Source organism: Monopterus albus, unplaced genomic scaffold (assembly GCF_001952655.1).
Source record: "Monopterus albus unplaced genomic scaffold, M_albus_1.0 scaffold348.1, whole genome shotgun sequence".
Lineage (NCBI taxonomy): Eukaryota > Metazoa > Chordata > Actinopteri > Synbranchiformes > Synbranchidae > Monopterus > Monopterus albus.
Window position 1 is genome coordinate 277,085 of NW_018128228.1, and position 20,303 is coordinate 297,387.

Here is a 20,303-nt window from a genome sequence, read left to right on the forward strand (position 1 = left end):
AACGTGTCGGAGTTCAGACAGCGTTTCGACTCAGACCTAACGGCTGGCGAGGGGCCCAAGAGACTCCGCAACCTCTACTTCCTCTACCTGATAGAGCTACGAGCACTGACCAAAGCCCTGCCGTTCTTCAAGCAGCCGGCCCTCCAGCTGTACACCGGCAGACCCGAGGAGGACCGGAAACACAAAGAGCTGCTGCTGGAGGTCCTGCAGCTGGCCAGGTCAGTCTGTCACCAGAACAGAGTGGACACTAGCTCTGGATTTAATATTTAATCCCGTTTTTGTTTCAGTTCATTAGATACTGTTGTCCATCCAAAAGTCACTGAGTGCATTGACACTAGTACAGTGCATCAGAAAGTGTTCACAGAGCTTAACCTTTTCCACATTTTGTTGGTCTTATTCCAAAATTCATTGTCCTCAAAACTCTACAAACAATACTCCATAATGACAACGTGAAAAGTTTTTGAAAGCTTTGCAAATTTATTAAAAAAAAAAAAAATCACATGTACATGAGTATTCACAGCCTTTGTTCAATACTTTGTTGAAGCACCTTTAGCACCAGTTACAGCCTCAAGTCTTTTTGAGGGGAGACGACAGTGCGTAGAGCAGTCGTCTCCCAACCAGAAGGTTGAAGATTCGAATCTCGGTGCCTCCAGTCCACATGTCGAAGTGTCCTTGGGCAAGACACTGAATTGATCCTGACTAGTCTCCCAGTTCTTGCCGCTGAAAAACATCCCCAGAGTGTGATGCTGCCACCACCATGCTTCACTGTATTTGCCAGGTGGTGAGCGGTGCCTGGTTTCCTCCAGACATGACGCTTGGCATTCAGGCCAGAGAGTTCAATCTTTGTTTTATCAGACCAGAGAGTTTTGTTTCTCATGGTCTGACAGTCCTTCAGGTGCCTTTTGGCAAACTCCAGATGGGCTGCCATGTGCCTGTTACTGAGGGTTGGTTTCCGTCTGGCCACTCTACCATACAGGCCTGATTGGTGGAGTGCTGCAGAGATGGTTGTTCTCCTCTCCACTGAGAAATGGTGGAGCTCTTTCAGTGACCATCAGGTTCTTGGTCACCTCCTTGACTAAGGCCCTTCTCTCTCAATCGCTCCGTTTGGCCGGGTGGCCCGCTCTAGGAAGAGTCCTGGTGGTTCCAAACGTCTTCCATTTACAGATGATGGAGGCCACTGTGCTCACTGGGACCTTCAATGCTGCAGAAACTTTTCTGTACCCTTCCCCAGATCTGTGCCTTGATACAATCCTGTCTCAGGGATCTACAGACAATTCCTTGGGCTTCATGACTTGGTTTGTGCTCTGACATGCACTGTTACCTGTTTGGACATCAAGACTTGGTTTGTGCTCTGACATGCACTGTTACAGTCTTATGCAAAAGTTTAGGCACCCCTTGATAAATAACAGATTTTGGTGATTTTTTATTTGAACAGATGTTAACACAGTTTCTCTTGGAAATGGAAAAAATGCACAATATTTTCTGTACATGCGAGTGTGTTTTTTTTTTTTTTTTAATAAACTTTTTTCACATTGTCATTATGGAGTATTGTTTGTAGAATTTTGAGGACCTAACCTAACAAAATGTTAGCTGTCAATACTTTCTGGATGCACTGTATCTTGGTGATGTGCATGTAAACATCTCAGGTTTTGATAAACCTGGATAAGATTATGTATGTCATGATCATGTATAAGGGAGGTAACCAGGTTTTTCATGTTCCACATACGATTAAAACCAGGATCCTAATGTACAATGAAACGTACTCTTTCTTGTAATGGCATTTTCCTAGGAACACTGTATACAGCATATATACAGTCTTATGCAAAAGTTTAGGCACCCCTTGATAAATAACAGATTTTGGTGATTTTTTATTTGAACAGATGTTAACACAGTTTCTCTTGGAAATGGAAAAAATGCACAATATTTTCAGCAAACAGTGATGCATAGTTACTTCTTATGCCATAAATTGAACAAAAATAAAAAATAAAAACATTATTATGGCATGGTGCAAAAGTTTGGGCACCCTAAGAGTTCCAGAGTCTCAAAGTCTCTCACAAGGTTTCAGACCTTAATCAGCTCATTAGATCTGATGCACAGCAACAGCTGTCATTGGTAAATGCCAATTTCAAAGCTGTACAAATACCTTGACTCTTCAAACCTTGTGCACACACTTGCATGTTAATAAATGATCATGTTTTTAAAATGATCTTTTATCGGATGGAACAAAAAGATGCATTTGAACATTTTATTCATTATTAGTTTTACAAGCAGTGAGTACACTATATATCTGTATTTACTTTCTGCACTTCATTAGCTATAGTTTTCTGTCATGTGCTTAATGTAAAGATGATGGTGGTGGGGGTACATTTTCTCCAAACTACATTACATTATTTTATTTCTCCTTGGTGGCATTTATTGTACCATTGTCATATCTGCTGGCAGTTGGTTGTGACTTTCCTCTGCCGCTTCACTCTTCTAGGTCATTCCCTTTGCACTTTGATGAGACATCTCTGTTTGCTGGGGATGAAAAGGAGGCAGCCAAACTGAAGGTCAGCCACTATTTTAAAACTCTATTGAACCTGTAACTGTGCAAATAAGGTAATGGACAGATTCATGAGTTCTTGTTAAAAGGGAATAAATTCAGCAAGGATCATTCCCAGGTTTTATGACATGGACAACAGGCCTTTGTGGACAAGACTAGCTCATGTAATTAAAAATAATTTTCATGTATGTGGTATACTTTTTCACTAAACAGGAGAGAATAATGATAATGTATTTATCACTTTTAAGTAAGTAGGTCACACTAATGAAAATTGAGTCATTATCTACCTACTTTGCCATCAAAGTGACATGGGTGTGTTTTCCTCTGCTGTGCTGACACCAGGAGGACATCAGACTGGCCTTCCTCAACATCTCCAGGATCATGGACTGCGTGGGCTGCTTCAAATGCCGACTATGGGGGAAACTGCAGGCAAGTCAGGAGGCCCCAGAAACATTTCACTCCAGTTATGAATGATTTTCAGTGTTGAACTAATATAACCTTTGGGTAAAACTGAAATGGTGCTTTTAAGTGCAGTCAGCTAAGCTGTGTATTCCACAGCTACATTGTGATTTGCTCTTTGTTTTGATCCCTGTCCCTCTCTTGTCAGACTCAGGGATTAGGCACAGCGCTAAAGATTTTGTTCTCAGAGCGACAGATTGAAGCTATACCCACGTCTAGTGACCAACGGCCCAGTTTCCAGCTCAGCCGGCAGGAGATTGTTTCTCTCCTCAATGCTTTTGGAAGGTGAATGTCAGCGTTATGTAGGTCTAAACAAATGGATGTTTTTTTCTGTTGTATCATTTTAAACAAAAGCAAATCTTTCCTAAACAAAGGTGGCAGCAATTTTTCTCTGATGGGTCCAGAAGTTTAAAATTTGGGTAGAAAGAATGATGCATTTCTACTTGGCCAAAATTAAACCTCTGTTACTGCTCTTTGTATAACACACTCCTCCAGAGATAACTGTTCACATCCTTTCCCACAGGATTTCCACAAGCATCAGAGAGCTGAAGACTTTCAGATCACTACTAGCAGAGGAGCGGTGACAACATTGAGAGGAGTTCGGATTTGCCTAGTGATTCTCCTGATAGTCTAGTTTGTTTATCTTCATCTCGACGGTTGTGGCCGCAAGCCAACTACCACCTCAACTACCTTTGCTGAAATGTCCTTTATAGACTATCACGAAATACCTGACAAGACATCAGTGCTCGTATTTATTAAACTGCTAAAAGTAAAGTTTTGGACTGAAGTGATGGTTCAAAGTAAGAAATCCTTCAACTATTTATCAAACCTGTTTGGCTTTAAAAATGCTTTTAAAGGGTAAGGAAAGTTATTTTCTATATTAGCAGTATTGTCAACTCTCTTCATACATAGACCAAAACCGACAGTGATTTCTCTCTACTCACAGTTAATGTCTCAGTCCTGGATTACCTTAGTCATCTGTGCCATAGACCTCCATTGTTGTTTAAAAACACATCAGTGAAAATGCAACCCTGCGCTGGTTGACTGGTTTCCTCATTACAGAACACCACACCTTTTTTTTTTTTTTAAATGTTGCCTCAAAGGCTCTGAATGGCCATACCTTTTTACAGCATGTGAAGTAAGGGTCAAGTGCCCCATATACAAGATCTCTGGATATTCTTAAATATTAGGTTGTGTTTCGTAATGAGGAAATATGTCACTAAGTGTTTCACTGATGTTTTTAATTGTTTTGGAGCAACAATGGAGGTCTATGGCACAGATGAATAAGATAATCCAGGACTGATGGGTGTTAACCATGAGCAGAGGCAATTCATTGTTGGTTTTAGTCTCTGTATGGAGAGTTGAAAATACTGTTTAATATACCGACCTTATCCTTTTTAAATGTCGCTGAATTTGGCTAGGAGTAGATCCTCAATTACTACATTACACAAAGCCAAGCAGACCTGTGTTTGATAATCAAAAATATCAGACATGTATTTGATTTGCAACCACTTTCGAAACCTCTTCATAGTTGGAACTTGTCAGTGTGGTACTAAATTCTCTTAGTTATATGATGTCTCTGACTTATTCCATCTACCATCAGCAAAAAGTCCAAAATTGTTTCCATTTCATCTTTATTTAATGTAGTAGATGTCTTAATGCTCACACTCAAACAACATTTTTACTCTAAGTTGGTACTTCAGACACGTCAGCCATTCTTAAAGGTTTGATAAACGTGGACTCATCTTTCATTAGCTCAGTGGAAACTGTTTTCTTGAAAAGTCATTTTTCTTGGATTCAAATAAAATCTGATTATTTTGTCGTCACATTTTTAGCAGTATTTTAACCTCCTTCCAGCTGTTTAATACAAATGTGATGGTGTGTGTGAGAAATAATTCAGGTATAGGTTTTTATAAATATTGTTTAATATGAAAACATGCTTTCATGCATTAACTGACTGCAAGTAAGTGTGCTTTATTGAACCTAATCAGACATGTTACAGTCCAGTGGTCTGTTGCTCTTGTGATTATGTTGCTGTCCTGAGGATGGTGGTGTTTGTAAAGAAAATGGTTTTGGAATTTTCACCTAATGAACTTAGCTGTGCAGATAAATGCAAACTCCAACAGCTTTGACAAATCATGGAATTTTTTTTTCTTCTGTAAACAAGAGACTTGTTGAAAATGTATTTTTGTTAAATTAGCAGACTGACACTATCATACATTTTCATAATAGCATTGTTATGTGGGCACTAGTGGCTAACATTAAATAACTGATACTTTTATGAATACTTTAGTAAACATCACAAATAGCATAAAAATGTGGAGTTTTGACACAGGGCTAACGTGTACATGCCATTGGAGTGACAGTTATTTTGTGGTTTTAACTGGTTGGTTGCCATAAATGTCAAAACATGATGAATGGACTGTCAGCTGGGGTAGTCTATAACATGAGGGAATGTGAGGAATAAGTCAATTTGTATGTTCAGACATAATTGGCCATTAAAGATGGTTCTGATTCTGACAACAGAAAAGGTTGCTGAAGGGACAATGTGAGATACATAAATGTGTTTCAGGACAGAGGCAATAAAAATTAGTTGATTTTTTTTAAGCAAAGGATTAATATTTGTAAACAAAAACAACCAATAACTGTAGGCCTACTATATTTGGTAGCCTCAAATGTAGGCTTAGTAAAATATTATCAGAAAGGTAATAAATAAGCAAATGAATACGATGAATAATGTTAAAGTGTAAACAGTACATATGCACATTATATATTGAGTACACATTGCACACAAACACTGCGCTTGTAACATCGTTTAAAATTGAAGAAAATACACTTGCAAGTCAGACGGTAACGTAAATTTATAGGGTACATTTAAAAACATAAGTCGACACAAGTGCTTTACATTATTTTGTACACAGTTGGCATATTAAAAACAGAAAGGTTGCAGTGGCGGTATTTCCGGCGGTCATGTAAGGCAGCACAGCGGCGCAGCAGACAGTGAAGGGTTAAAGCTTCTAATAGGATTGAATGGATATTGTGGTGAGCGGCATCTGATTACAGACACGACAGTAGGCATTGAGGAGAAGGAAAGTTGCTGTCTGCTCACTGAAACTGAGTTTCAGCGCCCCTTCATTGTTAATACTGCATTTCACTCAAGGAAAAGTGTTTTCACCAAGAAGCGCAGGAAAACCGGCTGAAGCCACGGTCTTCTGGTGACGTTAGGGGAGAGGTCAGGGCTTGAGGTCGGCTCTTCTCATCGTATAAATGGCCGAGAGGGGTCGGCGGGGGCTTGCGGAGTAAACTTTCAAAATGTCGCAGTTCGTGGAGGCTTAAAACTGGACTACAACCGCTGTATTGTTATTTTTTAACGAAGTTACAGATCTGAAAACCAGTTTCACGGGAGGAGAGCGGCTGCAGCTCCAAGACAAGTTTGCTTTTGGTTTGTGCCTCCGGGTCGGAGCAAAACAGGTAAGCGACCGCACCTGTCTATGGTCTGCACATGTTGACACCAGCGGGCCGCTAAGCTGCTTTTATAGCCACTTCACATTTCTGAGTAACACTTTGTGATTAGCAGCCGACTCGTGTCTGTATCGCCAAATATCACCAAATATCACCAAAGACGCTGCTGAAACTCGGCATTTAGGGGGAATAGGAAACTAAATGACAACAGACAGCTCAGCGACCAAATCTCGCGTTTCACCACCTGAACCTGTGTTTTAAATATTCTTTACACTTTCCTTGTCAATCTAGTATAGATTTGATTCCTGTAGGTATAGTGTTTTTTATTTGACCCAGTGTATGGGGGGAAACTGTACTTTCACAGATTTAATAAACTCAAGGCATTTTTACAAATCTGAAAATTGTTTTAATCAGCCTTAACTTTCCCTGAACTTTCCCCTTAAATATCAAATTTGGAGATAACCTCTGAAAAACAAAGTGACACTGAGGCTGCTCGGTGTTTGTTTTGGCGTCAGTGCTGTAGCCTACTGGCTCCAGGGCTGTTCCTGGTTGAACTAAATGTTCATAATATAAATGTTAGGAAGTGCTGAGGACTCTGCTGCTACCATGTATTGCTGTCTGGAAATCTGCACACCTTTGTCAAAATGCTCTCAACGTGGACCTATCACATAAAGTAGGCTATACAAGACTACAGGAGTTGTTCTGCTTTACCAAACTGTTTTAGCTTACATTTTTAAAGCTGCATCAAACAGTTTCTGGCCATGAGGGGGCAGAAACACTTGAAACTAACAGAAGCATAGTCCTGAGATTAGGGCTGGGCGATATGGCGAAAAAATAAAAATCTAGGTTTTTTTCATAAAATGTGACCGATTCACGATTTCGATTTTTTTTTTTATGTGTAACTAGCCAACTTAAACACAAGTACAACAACATGACTGAAGTAACATTCTCTTCTTAAGTGACTTGAAAAACTATCAGTTTAAGAAACATGGTATTTTAGTGTGCATGCCATACATAAATTGGTCAACAAGGTGTAAATAAATGTAAAACAAATTGTCTAATGAAATGTTTTTGCAGCTGAATTAAATATGAAAGTAAATATTGAATTCTTCTTAATACAGAGTAAGAAAATAACCATTTTAAACCAAGTCACCAAAAAGTACACACATTGCTCGAGGATGTATTTGCCACTTTGTCATATAAAACAGATGGGAAGCGTCAGTGGTCGGTCAGTCAAAAATCCTGCTCTTCTAATGCATCATTATTTCTCATGTTGTTTGCAAAATTATGGTAAAACTGATTTTTGATGGTTAATTAAGAACATATTTGTTTGAAGCATGCCTAGTGTAGAGGTCCGTTGGCTGATAGAAATCCATGTGAGGGAGTTTGGAGTCCCTGCCAAGCAGCAGTATAACAGGAAGATCCATGGGGAGGCGGGGCAGGGGAGTGGAAAGCTCTCAGCGCTTCAGGCTTCAAATCTGCCAAGCAAGTGGAGTTTGGAAGCATGAAATATGTTGGAACGTTAACTCCTACCCTGTTTGTTAGCAGGCCTCTGGTTGGCCCACTTATCTGCATGTACTTGTCTAAATGAGTGGAGAAGTCATAAACTGAAGCCTGTAGGCCATCCTGGGACAGGAGGAATTTAATCTGTGTTGCCAAGAAAGTAACTTTTGTGCAGAGCAGGTGGCAGCCACCTCACTGAGCTTTCGGATTTCTTTTCATCAAATCTTCAGATACAACCCAGCTCACCGGACCATATGCCTTTTAAAAAGGTTCTCTGTGTTTTGTTCCCCCATAAGATAATCTGTTAGTCAGGTTCTGGGTTAATCTTTGGCACTGTTGCCTGTGACATGCAACAAATTGTACAAAGCTGGCCCAGGCTTGTGTCTCGCTTACAGGCTGTAGGTTTCTGTGCAGAGCTGGCATGGAGGCGGTCTTGGCGCAACATGGCCTCACTGATGTGGTTGAGGTTAGGAGTGAGCTGGGAGAACAACTGTGTGTGTGGGAACAAGGCTGAGTTGTCTCTTCAGCTCAGTCTCTGGCCTGCTGTACTCCACCTCTCTGTGATCTGCTCTGTTTTGTTTCCTGTCCTTGCCTCTGCCAGAGATCCGTCACGTGGTTTGTTGTCAGTTAGACACACAGCCTCGAGCAGAGTGGCAGTCAGATGTCACAGCAGTGAGGTCGCTGCGTGAGTGGGAGTGTGAAATTAGACAAGTCTAACTTCTTCCTACTCCGTTCAAGCATGTACTAGGTATAAGCAAATTGATAATGCATTTGTGGATATGTGTGTTGACATATTGACTGTCTTTACATGTTTGAAAGAATAAATCAAATCAAATGTCTAACTGAGCAGTTATAACCAGAGATACTGGCCATGTCAAACATCACTCAAAAATGTTCTCAATGTTACAGTTCAGAGACAATCACATGCTTTCATAGAGATTGAAAACATTTTTATTATTGATTCATCTGATGATTATTTTCTGGAATAAGTTTGTTCAATAAAACATTAGAAAATGGTGTAAAATGACTATACTGTCATAAAATACAAGGTGATATTAATAACGTTCTTGTTTTGTTCCACAAATGGTTCAGAATCCACAGTCTACTAACCTAGGACCAATAGAAGCAGCAAATTCTCGTGTTTTGAAAACCTGAAATATCGGTTCTTTGGTATTTTTGCATGAACAGTTATTTCAGTGACTAATGAATTAACAAAATAGTTGCAGATTTAATTAAACGACTAATTGGCACAACTCCGAGGGCCAAGGAGATGAAGGAATTATTGTTCTTTTCACTCAGAATGGTCTAATAAGCTCAGAGATCATATTATAGCACTGATGTATTAAAGATCAGGAAAAGATCCCGTCCCAGCTTTATTATGATAATCCAGCAACCTGTGTCTGAGATGAGAACTTCTTATAGTATTGATAGTTGAACTATTGTTTCAATTCGGCATTTAAGTGGTCGAGACCAAGCTTCCCTCCTTATTCCAAGCTGTAAATTATGATTGGATACTGCAGCTATCAGCCAAAGTTCTACGCTCATTGTTTTCTCCCCTGGGGAAAAAATAACGAGTTAGCATTATTACATTTTCAAGCTAGACTTGAGTCACACTTGATCGAGTCACTCTCTGTTTTGTAGTGGTATAATGAATCGTTATCAATCATTTTAATGCTTTGTTCATTTGTACGTGATAACAGACTTGAATGGATGTTCCGCTTTTGGTTTGCTTGGGGCAGACCTGTCTTTGTACACTACCTCGCTTCATTGTCCCACTCTCCGCTCTCTAATACCCTCATGTCATGTATTATTTGGCTTTGTGTTCATTGCTAACCAGCTGCATTCTTTGTTTGTCTGGTGACTAAAGAAGGCGTGGTTGTCTGGCTTCATTCGTCCTTCAGAAGTGAAACTGGTGCCAGCTTAGAACAGTTACCAGGCGTCGTAGTGGGAGGCACTCACAAAAGCAGTATCCGTATATTATTAGCTGATGACAAAACTGGCAAATCACCAAAGCTGGACAGAAATGTGTCCCCAGTGGTTGTGATGTTCAGTTGCCACTTGAGTTTTAGGTAAAGTGGATCTTTTAATCCAACAAACAGAACCCGAAAACAGCCTTCAGTCATTAATGGGGCTAATGCACAGAGACGGAAGAAAACTGTCTGTGGGGATTGTATTTCATCTTATTTTTCATTTTTATTTGGGCATATTTAAATGTTTAATATCTGAAACAAAACTGTTTTCAGGTTAGACTAGAAAAAGATTGATGTATACAATTTGACTAATCTGCAGATTTTTTTTAAATTTTGTCAGCAAAAAAAAATTGAAAACTGTGAAAATGCCTGTTAAAAGTTCCTATAGACTAAGGAGAACAAACTGTTTACATAAAAATGTTTACTGTGATAAGTGACCTATCTCAAACATGTTTTGAGACTTTACAAGTTAGGAAATACATTCACAGATTAAAAAAAAAAAAAAGAAGCAATTATTTAAACATGATCCGAAGTAATGCAAAGTGGTTTGTAGTAAACTGACTAATGTAAAAATCACTGAGATGAGGACTTTTAAAAACATGACAGTCTTTCCTCAGCTCATTTCAGAGTTTTGAGCTAACCCCCTCTCATGTGGGCCACTGGTCTCTGGCTGTTTCATCAGCCTTGTGCTACAGGCTCCATGTGGCATTTCACTGCGACTCCCAGAATGTGCCACCTACCAGCCAGCTCCGAGCCATGCACCAGGCAGCTCGTCCAGCCCAGTCTGAACACTGTCTGCCAACAGGGGACTCTAACTGTGTGCGTGCTTTGGTATCTAACTAACAAAGCTCTCTCTTTTCCTTTTGCTGTCGTACCTGCTCCCAAGGGATCTTCCTCTCTCCGTATGCACCTTTTTGTCTCTCAGGGCTGCAGAGTCAGGGGCTGTTTGGACATCCCATTTCTGTTTTGTCTCTGCTAAGGTAAGTTCTGCTCTCCCTCTGGACACTGCTCTTGAATAACATGTGGTTCATGTGTTGTTTCTGTTGTATATTTACTGTTGATAATCCTGCTTATTGCACTGGTGTCTAATAACAGCACTAACATCTAACAGGCTGCATTTGGGCTTTGCCTGCTGGGTTTTGCACCCAACATTTTGGTTTACAGTGACATCCACACACACCTGCCACGTCATCCTGTCGCGTTAGTTAATGGAATATTTTTGTAGCCTCAAAAAGTCAGATGATATCCCTCAATCAGGGCTGCAACTAATGATTATTTTCACAATTGATTAATCCAATGGTTTTTTCAGCTGTAAATTATTATAAAATGCTGACAAATAGCATTTGCAGTTTCTCAGGGCCCATGGTGGTGATAGTTTGCTTGGTTTGACCACTTCATGTTCTCAGTGGAGGAGAGTCACATCACCCTTAAATGATCTGTCACATGCAGTGTCTCACTTTGATTCTGCGAGGGCTGCTACTAATGGGAGTTGTGTCAGTAGCATTTGGTTGAATTTTTGCAGAACATGTGCAGTTCCTATTTCACTCAGTATCAAACCTAACCCACAGAGATTCTGCTGTGCTGATGGTTTGAAGAAGTTATCGAAGTTTGAGAGAGATTGTGAACGAAAAATTTGCTAACCTTTTGATTTTAGCAAATGAACAAATATAAAGATTACCAACTTGGACGGACCTTAAAACGTGCTAGGGTGTGTTGACATGATGCTGATGGGTGTGGTGGTGAGGACTTTTTCCACTTTGTAGTGTTGTAGCCTTTTCCTTCAGCGTGTGTGCGCGCTAACCCAGCAGCTGTCACAACACCCGAGGAGCAGCGAGAATGAAAGCCTGTTGGCATTTCTGTGAAGCTTCAGCTGCAGCTGAGCCACACATTGTGTTAAGTTGTAACATAGAAACAAGGCAATTAAAACAGCTTGTGCTCAAGAAGTGGTTCATTCCAAAACACTACTGTACATAGATAACATTTTCTAGATGGATTTGACCTCAGCTGCCATTTTAAGCAGCTGATAAAACAAAGCGTGATGGTTGCTTTCAAAGTAACCCATAATGTGGTGTATTTTAGCCAACTACATGGTTGTCATGTTCTTTCTTTAAACAGCGAGTCTGTCATTTCAGAAAGGCATGCAGCAGCACTCTGGTATACAGCTGGTTCTTGGGCTTTGATGTACAGCAGCTGGAGCAAAAACGTATCTCCAAGTGCTCCTGTTTATAGATATTTGAAGCCTCCAAGTCCTGATGTACTGTATGCATGCCTACATACAAACTGCAGCTGTACTGGAATGACTGGGGGGCTTATAGGCTGCTACATGTGTAGGTCTCCACAGTGGAAGCATAAAGACCTGGGCCTGGCTACAGGGAAACCGTTGGTGTACATTAGTCGGATTAATGGCCGTGACTTTTTCAGTAAGCTTATGAGGTCTGAACTGCCCCTCTGCCCCTCTGCCCCTCTACCCCTCAATCTCCCTCACAGCTAAAGCTAAACCACAGATTTATAGCTATAACCTGCTCTACCCTCTGACCGTTTCTAACTATAAAGAGAGATTAGTTTCTCTACTGTTTGGCTGATAAAACATTAGAAGATAATGACAGATGAACATAAACATTTGCCAAAGTGCAAGATGACCTACAGTTTAGCAGAGAGTTCACTGACAAGTGAACATTTTTCATGTTGTTGCCTCTTTTGTGAGTCAGCTTGTCACTATTTTCATGGCCAGTTTTCTGTCTAAATGGGGACACTGCTGTCAGGGAACAGAACTAATTCATTATTCAGAGGTCTGGAAATCAACATGTATTGTAGTATTGTGGTGGACTTGTCTTTTGCTAGAGAGCCTGGTGTTTAAGTGTCTGTATTGAGACAGCCACACTTACTGTAAGTACACAGTTTCACAGAGAAGTGAAGTTCTGTTCTTATTGTTATTCGATATGCAATTTATTTATTCGGCAGGTCCTTTTGGTTGATCTAGACAAACCAGCTCCACTTCCCCTTTAAGCTGTGATTTGCTGCTGTGTTGTGCAAACTGCATGAGGAGCTTCATGTGGGTTGCTGTGCTACCAAACTGCTCTGCTACTGTATATGTTGCTGGTGTATGAACATCTCTGCTTCACATTTCTTTTCTCTTCACAGAGCTGTTGAGCAATGCTCATCGCAAACCGAGTCTGTGATTTCCTGCACTTCATCTTCTCATCGCTCATCTGTCAAATGCTTCACTCTCTCATTCTCTTTCATGATCTCATCCTTTCTGTCACATTCCCCTCTTTCAACATTCCTCCTGTTTGCAGTCGCTCAGGTCTGACACCCTGTTGGTCTGTTTTAGATCAAGGAGCAATCGGTAGCTTCTGGATGAAAACAGAGCTGTGATAGAAAACTTTAATGGAACATGAAGACAGGCCTAATAAAACAGCTTGTGCACCTCATTGGCCATTTCAAGTGATTGAGTTGTTTCTATTTATAATCCAAACAGAACAGTATAGACTACATATTCTGTGCAGAACCAACATGAGGATTTTGTTTTTCCAAAATGATGGCATGAATTATTTTTATTTCTCATATACAAACTACAGTAAAGACCAGAATCAAGTGTGTGACTGTCCTAGGCACACTTGCACACAGTTTTTAAAAGTACTTGTCAGGTAGGTTGTTAGCATGTCTTAGTGAGGTTGCCACAGTTCTTCACTGGATTTTAGTTTGGCTAGGTGTCTTCTGTCTCTTCATGTAATCCCAGAGTGTCTCCATGATGTTGAGATCAGGGTTCTGTGGGGGCCACGCCATCTGTTACAGGACTCCTTGTCTTTCTTCTTATCTCTGAAGATGGTTCTTTATAACTTTGGCTGGATGTTTGGGCTGTTGGCGTGCTGCAGAATAAATGTTGGACAGACCAGACGCCTCCCCGATGATGATGTGTGATGGTTAAGAATCTAAAGTGTTTTAAGTGCCTAACACTTTTGCTAGTGCTGTATATCTCAAGGATTGAGCCAAATTCTAACCTGTTTAGTTGAAAATGTAAAGTTCTGTAAGTTTTGTCTTTTCTTAATAGTTGAGCATATAGTGAAAAACAAAATGAGTATGTTGTATTGAGCTAAATTTTTGGCCTCTGCTGTGTGTTACAGAAATGGGACTCCTGTGGGAGCAGAGGTGTTTGCTTAAATCTGAAACTCAATCCTGCTGATAAAACTCAACCAGGCAAAGTCCACATTTGGATTGATTCAAAGTTAAAAGAACATAGAGGCAATCCTTTCTTTATTACCAATAAGGCTAATGTGTGTTTTTAGAAATGGCACTGCTGGTATGCTGTCATGTTTTAGATCACCTCTGTCTGTGTCCCAGACACACTCTCCTAACCCTTGCACTCCCTTAAAAGCCCTCTCTGCCCTCTGACCATACTGTCTGCCTATCAGGCACAGACCAAGGGGAAAAGATATCATTTGATAGTGACTGTTGGCAAGTCGATAAAAACTACAAAGATCTGTAACCTCCAACAGTGAAAAGGACTGTAAAGAGACAAAAGACACAAAACAATCACAGTGAGACAGAAAACATTCAATAAAAGACCCGAAAACTACAGAGAGAAGCAAAATGACATCAGGGATGCAGAGGGATCACATAGACGCAGAAAGAACCACCAGGAGATGCACCAAGTGATGTGAAATGGCTACATACAAAGGCATCAATTGTCTTTATTTTGCATCTCAATTTGAGAGCTTTACTCCTGTGTAGGAGCACTCGGGAGACATGTCTTTGCCCAAGGCCTCATCTCATAATTGGTCCATTTGTCAGCAGGATGTGTGTATGGTTAAACTGAGGGGATTTAACTTGGTGAATGTAAACACACAAACACAAAACATGATGCTGCTCCTCAAGTCAGTGGTCTGTAAGCCCTCTGAGGGCCCATGGAAGAATCAAAAGGATTTAATATCTGAATATGGAAGTTAGATTTTTAATTTAGTCTTTTTTTGACTGCCGTTTCAGAAGCAGCACACTGTTCAGCACCCTTCTCTCTCTCTCTCTCTCTCTCTCTCTTTTCCGTTCTTGATACAAATATTTGTCACTTTTCATGTAAACAGCTGAAGGTGATGTTGTGAATGTCGGCCAAAAGAGAGTGTGTACTGTTATCCCCTTGACTGAACTCTCTCATCTCCCTTGTCTCTGTGACAGATGGCGTTTCACTTTGTTTCCAGTTTGCCTGTTTGGAACTACTGTAAACGGATTTGATTTCCGACGCTGTCAAACAGCACGTCTTACAAACCAGATCTGATCAATCTGAAATCAACCCCTGGTGTAGCCAGCTCTTTTCTGCAGTGGTTTGCTGTTTTTGTGAAGCTCTGTGAACACATTTCAACTCGGTACACCTATGTTCATATTTTACATTTTAACATCTTTAAAAAAAATAAAAAAATTAAGAATAAAGGAACGAACTTCCAGAGCATTTATTTGATTTTTTTTTTTTTCCCCAACACCTGTTGCAGTGAAATTTGGCACATGCATGTTCAAGACACTTGATTTGTCCTGCAAAGGAAAATTTAAAGCACTGAGTTTGCAGGCAGATAAAACCAGTTCAATAATATAAGGATTAAAGAGTAAAAATACATGACAATGGCCAGTCCATAGCTGACAAAGTCCAAAGCCACACAGGCACAGATTATGTTTTTAAAAAGTGTGTAAACAAGATAATGCACGAGGCATATGGACCATGTCTTGGACTATGTTCAACACCAAACATGGGATAACACCAAACATCTTTAGGTTTGTTTTGCATGTTGGCAATCGAAAACACTTTCCCGATAGCATTGGCTCAAAGTTCTCACAGAGGTCGAGTGTGGGATCACTGATGCGTTTTTAAGGATTTATTCAGTATTAATCTGTGCTAGGGGATCATTGTGTTCTGATAGTGATTTTAGATTTTTAGATCAACAGTACCATTGATTCTTGTCCTTTTGACAATTGTAGTAACTTTGGTGATTCTCTGACATCTCCTTTGTGGTCATCATTAGTTAAAAATTGCAGTTTATCTATTATTTTGACTTATGAATAAATCTGAGTATTGTTTTGTGTGTGTGTGTGTGTGTGTGTGTGTGTGTGTGTGTGTGTGTAAAGTTTCTTTAAAAGAACTTGAGACTGAATCAGTTCTTTTTTCTTTTTTTTTTTTAGATATTTTAACTATTATCTTAATCTTAAAACAAAAAAGCATTAAGAGTATGTGGCTCAGCAGCGAGCGTGGTTTGTTGAGAATTTCTTGATGATACAAGTGTAAGCAGCTAAACCTACTTGTTTTTAATGAGCCACACAGATGCACACTGCTGTCCTCCAGGATACAGCATACACATTCATGGCAAATTCATTTTTCTCATACTCGTGTTCCAGCACGCTAGTGGTAGATTCCTCCACATACATATCGCTTACTCATGACACACACATGCAGCGTTGTGCTTCTACCTGTCTTGTGCAGTCAGAGCTCATTAGTTGCCATGTCTGAAAAGCGTGATGTTGGGCATCAGCTTCTGACTAGTCTTGAACTTCACTCGTGTCAACATAAACACACCAACAAATACATTTTAAACCTGGGTTTTTACATTCTGGGCTCACTCTAGTGTTCGCAAATAGCACAAGTCCATGCTGCTCTTGGTGTTGGCTGGTGTGTCATTAGTCTCACACTGTAGATTTTACTTAGACTCGCTCCCATATTGTTCCCTGCAGAGCTTGCCAAGGCTACTGTTGTGTACTGCATTTAACACCAGCCTGCACCCAGGGAATAGCTGAGCTGCTGCTTTTGGAGTCCATTAGTTATTTACCATGAGGGAAAACCTTGTGAAACACAGGGAAGAGCGAAAGTAAAAAGTATATGTAATGGTGTAATCTCTCTCCTTCTCTCTCTCTCCAGTCTTTTTTGTAGCCGCCATCATTCGGTGCTGTAAGGCCAGTCCCATAATGTCTTCCAATGGAGACATCAGTGACCTGGGGAGCTCAGACAGCTTCTGGGAGGTACACCAGAAAAACACACACATTTCTGACATTCATCGCCTGTCTGTTGACCCTCTCTCAAAAACATATCTTGACAAAAAAAGTATCACAACCTAGTCTCATAAGTAGTGGTTGCTGTTAATGGCGGCTTGGAGTTGAGAGGCTGAGCTTTGTGGAACTAATAAATTCAGTGTTTATCAGTTTGGAGATTACAGTTTCACTTCTCTGCACGTTTATGCTTGTTTAGCAGGTGTTTTGTTAAAGTACTCCCACTGGCTTTTTTTACTCGTAAAGGTAATTAACACTAACATTGAGCAAATGACTCCCTGTCTCCACTGCTGCCACAGCAGCCTACAGTTTGCTAGCTAGCTATGCCTTGACCTCACAAATGCTTCTTTCCTACATGTTCTCCCTTAATACATCCATGATGAGAGTAGGAGGCATATTTCCACAACTGGGTGCAGTTTCAGTGTCTTCACCTGACACGCCCCCAGCGTTTTAGAGCAGAGAATACTTTTTTTTTATCATTTTGAAAGCTACGTTTATATACTTGGCAATCTTTTTAATCATTCAAATTTATCTGGGCGGTTAATAACACATCCTCCTAGAATCAGCTTGAGTCACTTAGCAAACAGACCTGCAGGTCTGCTTCCCATCCAAGGGCAAGGACATGTAAATGTACTAGAATTATTTGACCTGTTCAGATACATTATGTCAATAAAGCCCTAAAATATATGTGCAAATGGTTTTGAAACTCTGGATCCTCATCTTGTATCCTTGATGAGGTTATCAGAGCAGTTCAGTGAAGCATTCTGCAGTCAGATAAGACAGTGTGACTGTCTGTGGTGTTTAGACAAAGACACAGACACATAATGACTCCCTGCTGACTGATTACTGGCTTCACAGCCCTCCATCTAGAAATAACCTACATACCTTCAACTCCTGCCACCCTCTTGTCTCTGTCTGTTCTCTTTCACTCAGTTTGTTTCATCTGTTTCAATCTTATCTACATCATCACAAATCCACTAACTGTGTGAGCATAATGACATTTTACCACAGTAATATCAACACATTTGTTTGGTAATGTGCATTGAAGTGACAAAGGAACTGATAAAATGGTAGAAAATGATTTTAATGCCTTACACCAGTTCACTCATGGTGTGCCTGTGGATGTATTTCTGCAGCCGGGGAACTACAAAAGGACAGTGAAGCGGATTGATGATGGCCACCGGCTGTGTAATGAGCTGGTCAGCTGCTTCCAGGAGAGGGCCAAGATAGAAAAGAGCTATGCTCTGCAGCTGAGTGACTGGGCCAAGAGGTGGAGGGGCGTTGTGGAGAGAGGTGAGTATACAAACACAAACCATATGACACTAAGAACCATGTTTAATAGATGGCTTTATGTGTATTTTAGGGATGTTTTATTTCTGCGCTTCCCAGAACTGTAAACTGGTCTTTTAATGTAACTGCAAAGCTTAAGGTTTTGCCGCAACTAATTTATAAATGAATCCCCAGTTTTAGCATTTAAAAAATGTAGAGTGCCATATAAAATCTTAGAGACTAGTAGAGACTTGAAGCTTTGTTGGATTGATTTGTCTTGTATTTAGTTCTACAGAAATGTACAGGTATAATACAGTAGCTTTACATAATTCAGTTTTGACCTTGGCCTGAAAACTGTTGCGCAGGCCAACAGAGACAGTTGCAGTAGTCTCAGTTGTTTTTGTTTTAAGCTAATTGGCATGGTAAGAATGCTCCCTTCCCCCACTTCCTCAGGGCCTCAATATGGCACGCTGGAGAAGGCGTGGCATGCCTTCATGCAGGCAGCTGATCGACTCAGTGAGCTGCATCTTGAGCTGCGGGAGCGGCTGGCAGGCAAAGACAGCGAGAAGGTGCGCAACTGGCAGAAGGATGCCTTCCACAAGCAGATGATGGGAGGCTTCAGGGAGACCAAGAATGCGGAAGACGGTTTCCGCAAAGCCCAGAAAACCTGGGTCCGCAAACTGAAAGAGGTGAGGGCCACCTGAGTGCATTGATGTTTAGTCTGGAGTGTGCTCTCCACCTGTCAGTTTGCACATCACTGGATACTGTGCACACAAAGGTGACTTAATATTAGCCAAATAATCAAATGATTGGCAGGAAATTGGCCACTGTTTTGGTAACCAGTTCATCTTTAGAGTCATCTATAAAGCCAAAATGCAAAAGACATTTGCTTGTTCCTGCTCCTCCAATATAAATGTTTACTTTTTTTTCTCTGTTGTCTGTGTCTATGTAAAAGCCATATAATCTGAATATTTTGGGGGTTTTGGACTGTTCCTCAGACAAAGACCTTTGAAGAAATCACCTAAGGATCTAGGAAACAGCATTTTTTGCCATTTCCTGCCAGTTTATAGACAAACATGTAATTGGCTAATAGCTTCTTCTTTTTTTTTGGCACTCCCAGTATGACACAGTTTTGTAATTCATCAGGGGGATGCTACTGTACTTTGCAATGGAAACATTAGCCAATACTGTCTCGAGTGGCTGTGAGTGTTTGTAATATGATACTATTACATCAAATGCATCAAAGTGGAAACGACTACATTTTACAGAAGGTGGTTTGTAAAACAGGAGCTGTATTGATTACAAATCAAAGTGTATAACTGTGCTTATGTCAAGGTGGAGTCCAGTAAGAAGAGCTACCATCAAACCAGGAAGGAGGAGTGGACGGCTATTACCAGGGAAACACACGCCAAAGCTGACCCATCCAAGTCTCAGGAGGAAGTCCGCAAATACACGAGCCGGGTGGAGCGCTGCAACCAGGAGGCTGAGAAAGTACAACGCTTAACACACACATACATGAATGTATACACAAATTGGGTGTGTCATGAGTCTAGGAAACCACACCTGTGTGTGTGTGTGTGTGTGTGTGTGTGTGTGTGTGTGTGTGTGTTTGACTTAAAACCTGACTGGGCTTGTCTCCTGTGCTCTCTGCTCTGCACAAACCCAACAGCAGTGAAAAAGCTCCAGGACCTGAGGAGAGAAATGATCCGTCAAAATCTTGAGACAAAGTTTGGATCAGTCAATACACACAGCTGTGTCGGGCAACTAAGGGCTCTAAACAAGGAAATAAGTCGAATATCATTGCTCATTTGAACGTTTTTGGCAGAAATACTGTGCCTCAAAAAGTGCTTAGACATCACTCATTTGTCAGGGCACATGCCTAGTTTGTAGATATCAAGTTAACTCAAGTGTGTGTCAGTGGTTAAACAGTCAGGTCCCTGATGTAGAAGAGAGAGACACGTACTACAGACTATAATGGAGAGAGAGCGTGCACACTAAAACCAACAGCACCAGTTAACTAGCTCAGTTAAGAAGCTGCTATTATGGAAAAGAGCATTCATTCATTCATCTTCCACCGC

The 20,303-nt window shown here is 40.6% G+C and overlaps 2 protein-coding genes across 4 annotated transcripts in view; both read left to right on the plus strand.

Moving 5' to 3' along the window:
• ero1a (endoplasmic reticulum oxidoreductase 1 alpha) overlaps positions 1–3,690 on the plus strand; it is a 12,320-nt gene extending 8,630 nt beyond the window's left edge. Inside the window, exons 12-16 of the mRNA XM_020625164.1 lie at positions 5–218; positions 2,480–2,549; positions 2,885–2,971; positions 3,150–3,286; positions 3,525–3,690. Of these exons, the coding sequence (XP_020480820.1) occupies positions 5–218; positions 2,480–2,549; positions 2,885–2,971; positions 3,150–3,286; positions 3,525–3,585 (569 nt within the window). The 3' untranslated portion in view covers positions 3,586–3,690. The remainder of the gene's footprint in view (positions 1–4; positions 219–2,479; positions 2,550–2,884; positions 2,972–3,149; positions 3,287–3,524) is intronic.
• Positions 3,691–5,973: 2,283 nt separating this feature from the next.
• Positions 5,974–20,303, plus strand: part of pacsin3 (protein kinase C and casein kinase substrate in neurons 3) — a 28,196-nt gene continuing 13,866 nt past the window's right edge. The window contains exons 1-6 of one of the 3 annotated variants that reach the window (XM_020625185.1): positions 5,974–6,472; positions 10,823–10,916; positions 16,829–16,929; positions 18,093–18,249; positions 18,679–18,914; positions 19,561–19,716. In XM_020625185.1, the coding sequence (XP_020480841.1) occupies positions 16,876–16,929; positions 18,093–18,249; positions 18,679–18,914; positions 19,561–19,716 (603 nt within the window). In that variant the 5' untranslated portion in view covers positions 5,974–6,472; positions 10,823–10,916; positions 16,829–16,875. The remainder of the gene's footprint in view (positions 6,473–10,822; positions 10,917–16,828; positions 16,930–18,092; positions 18,250–18,678; positions 18,915–19,560; positions 19,717–20,303) is intronic. The other 2 variants (XM_020625186.1, XM_020625187.1) reach the window with 2 other exon arrangements.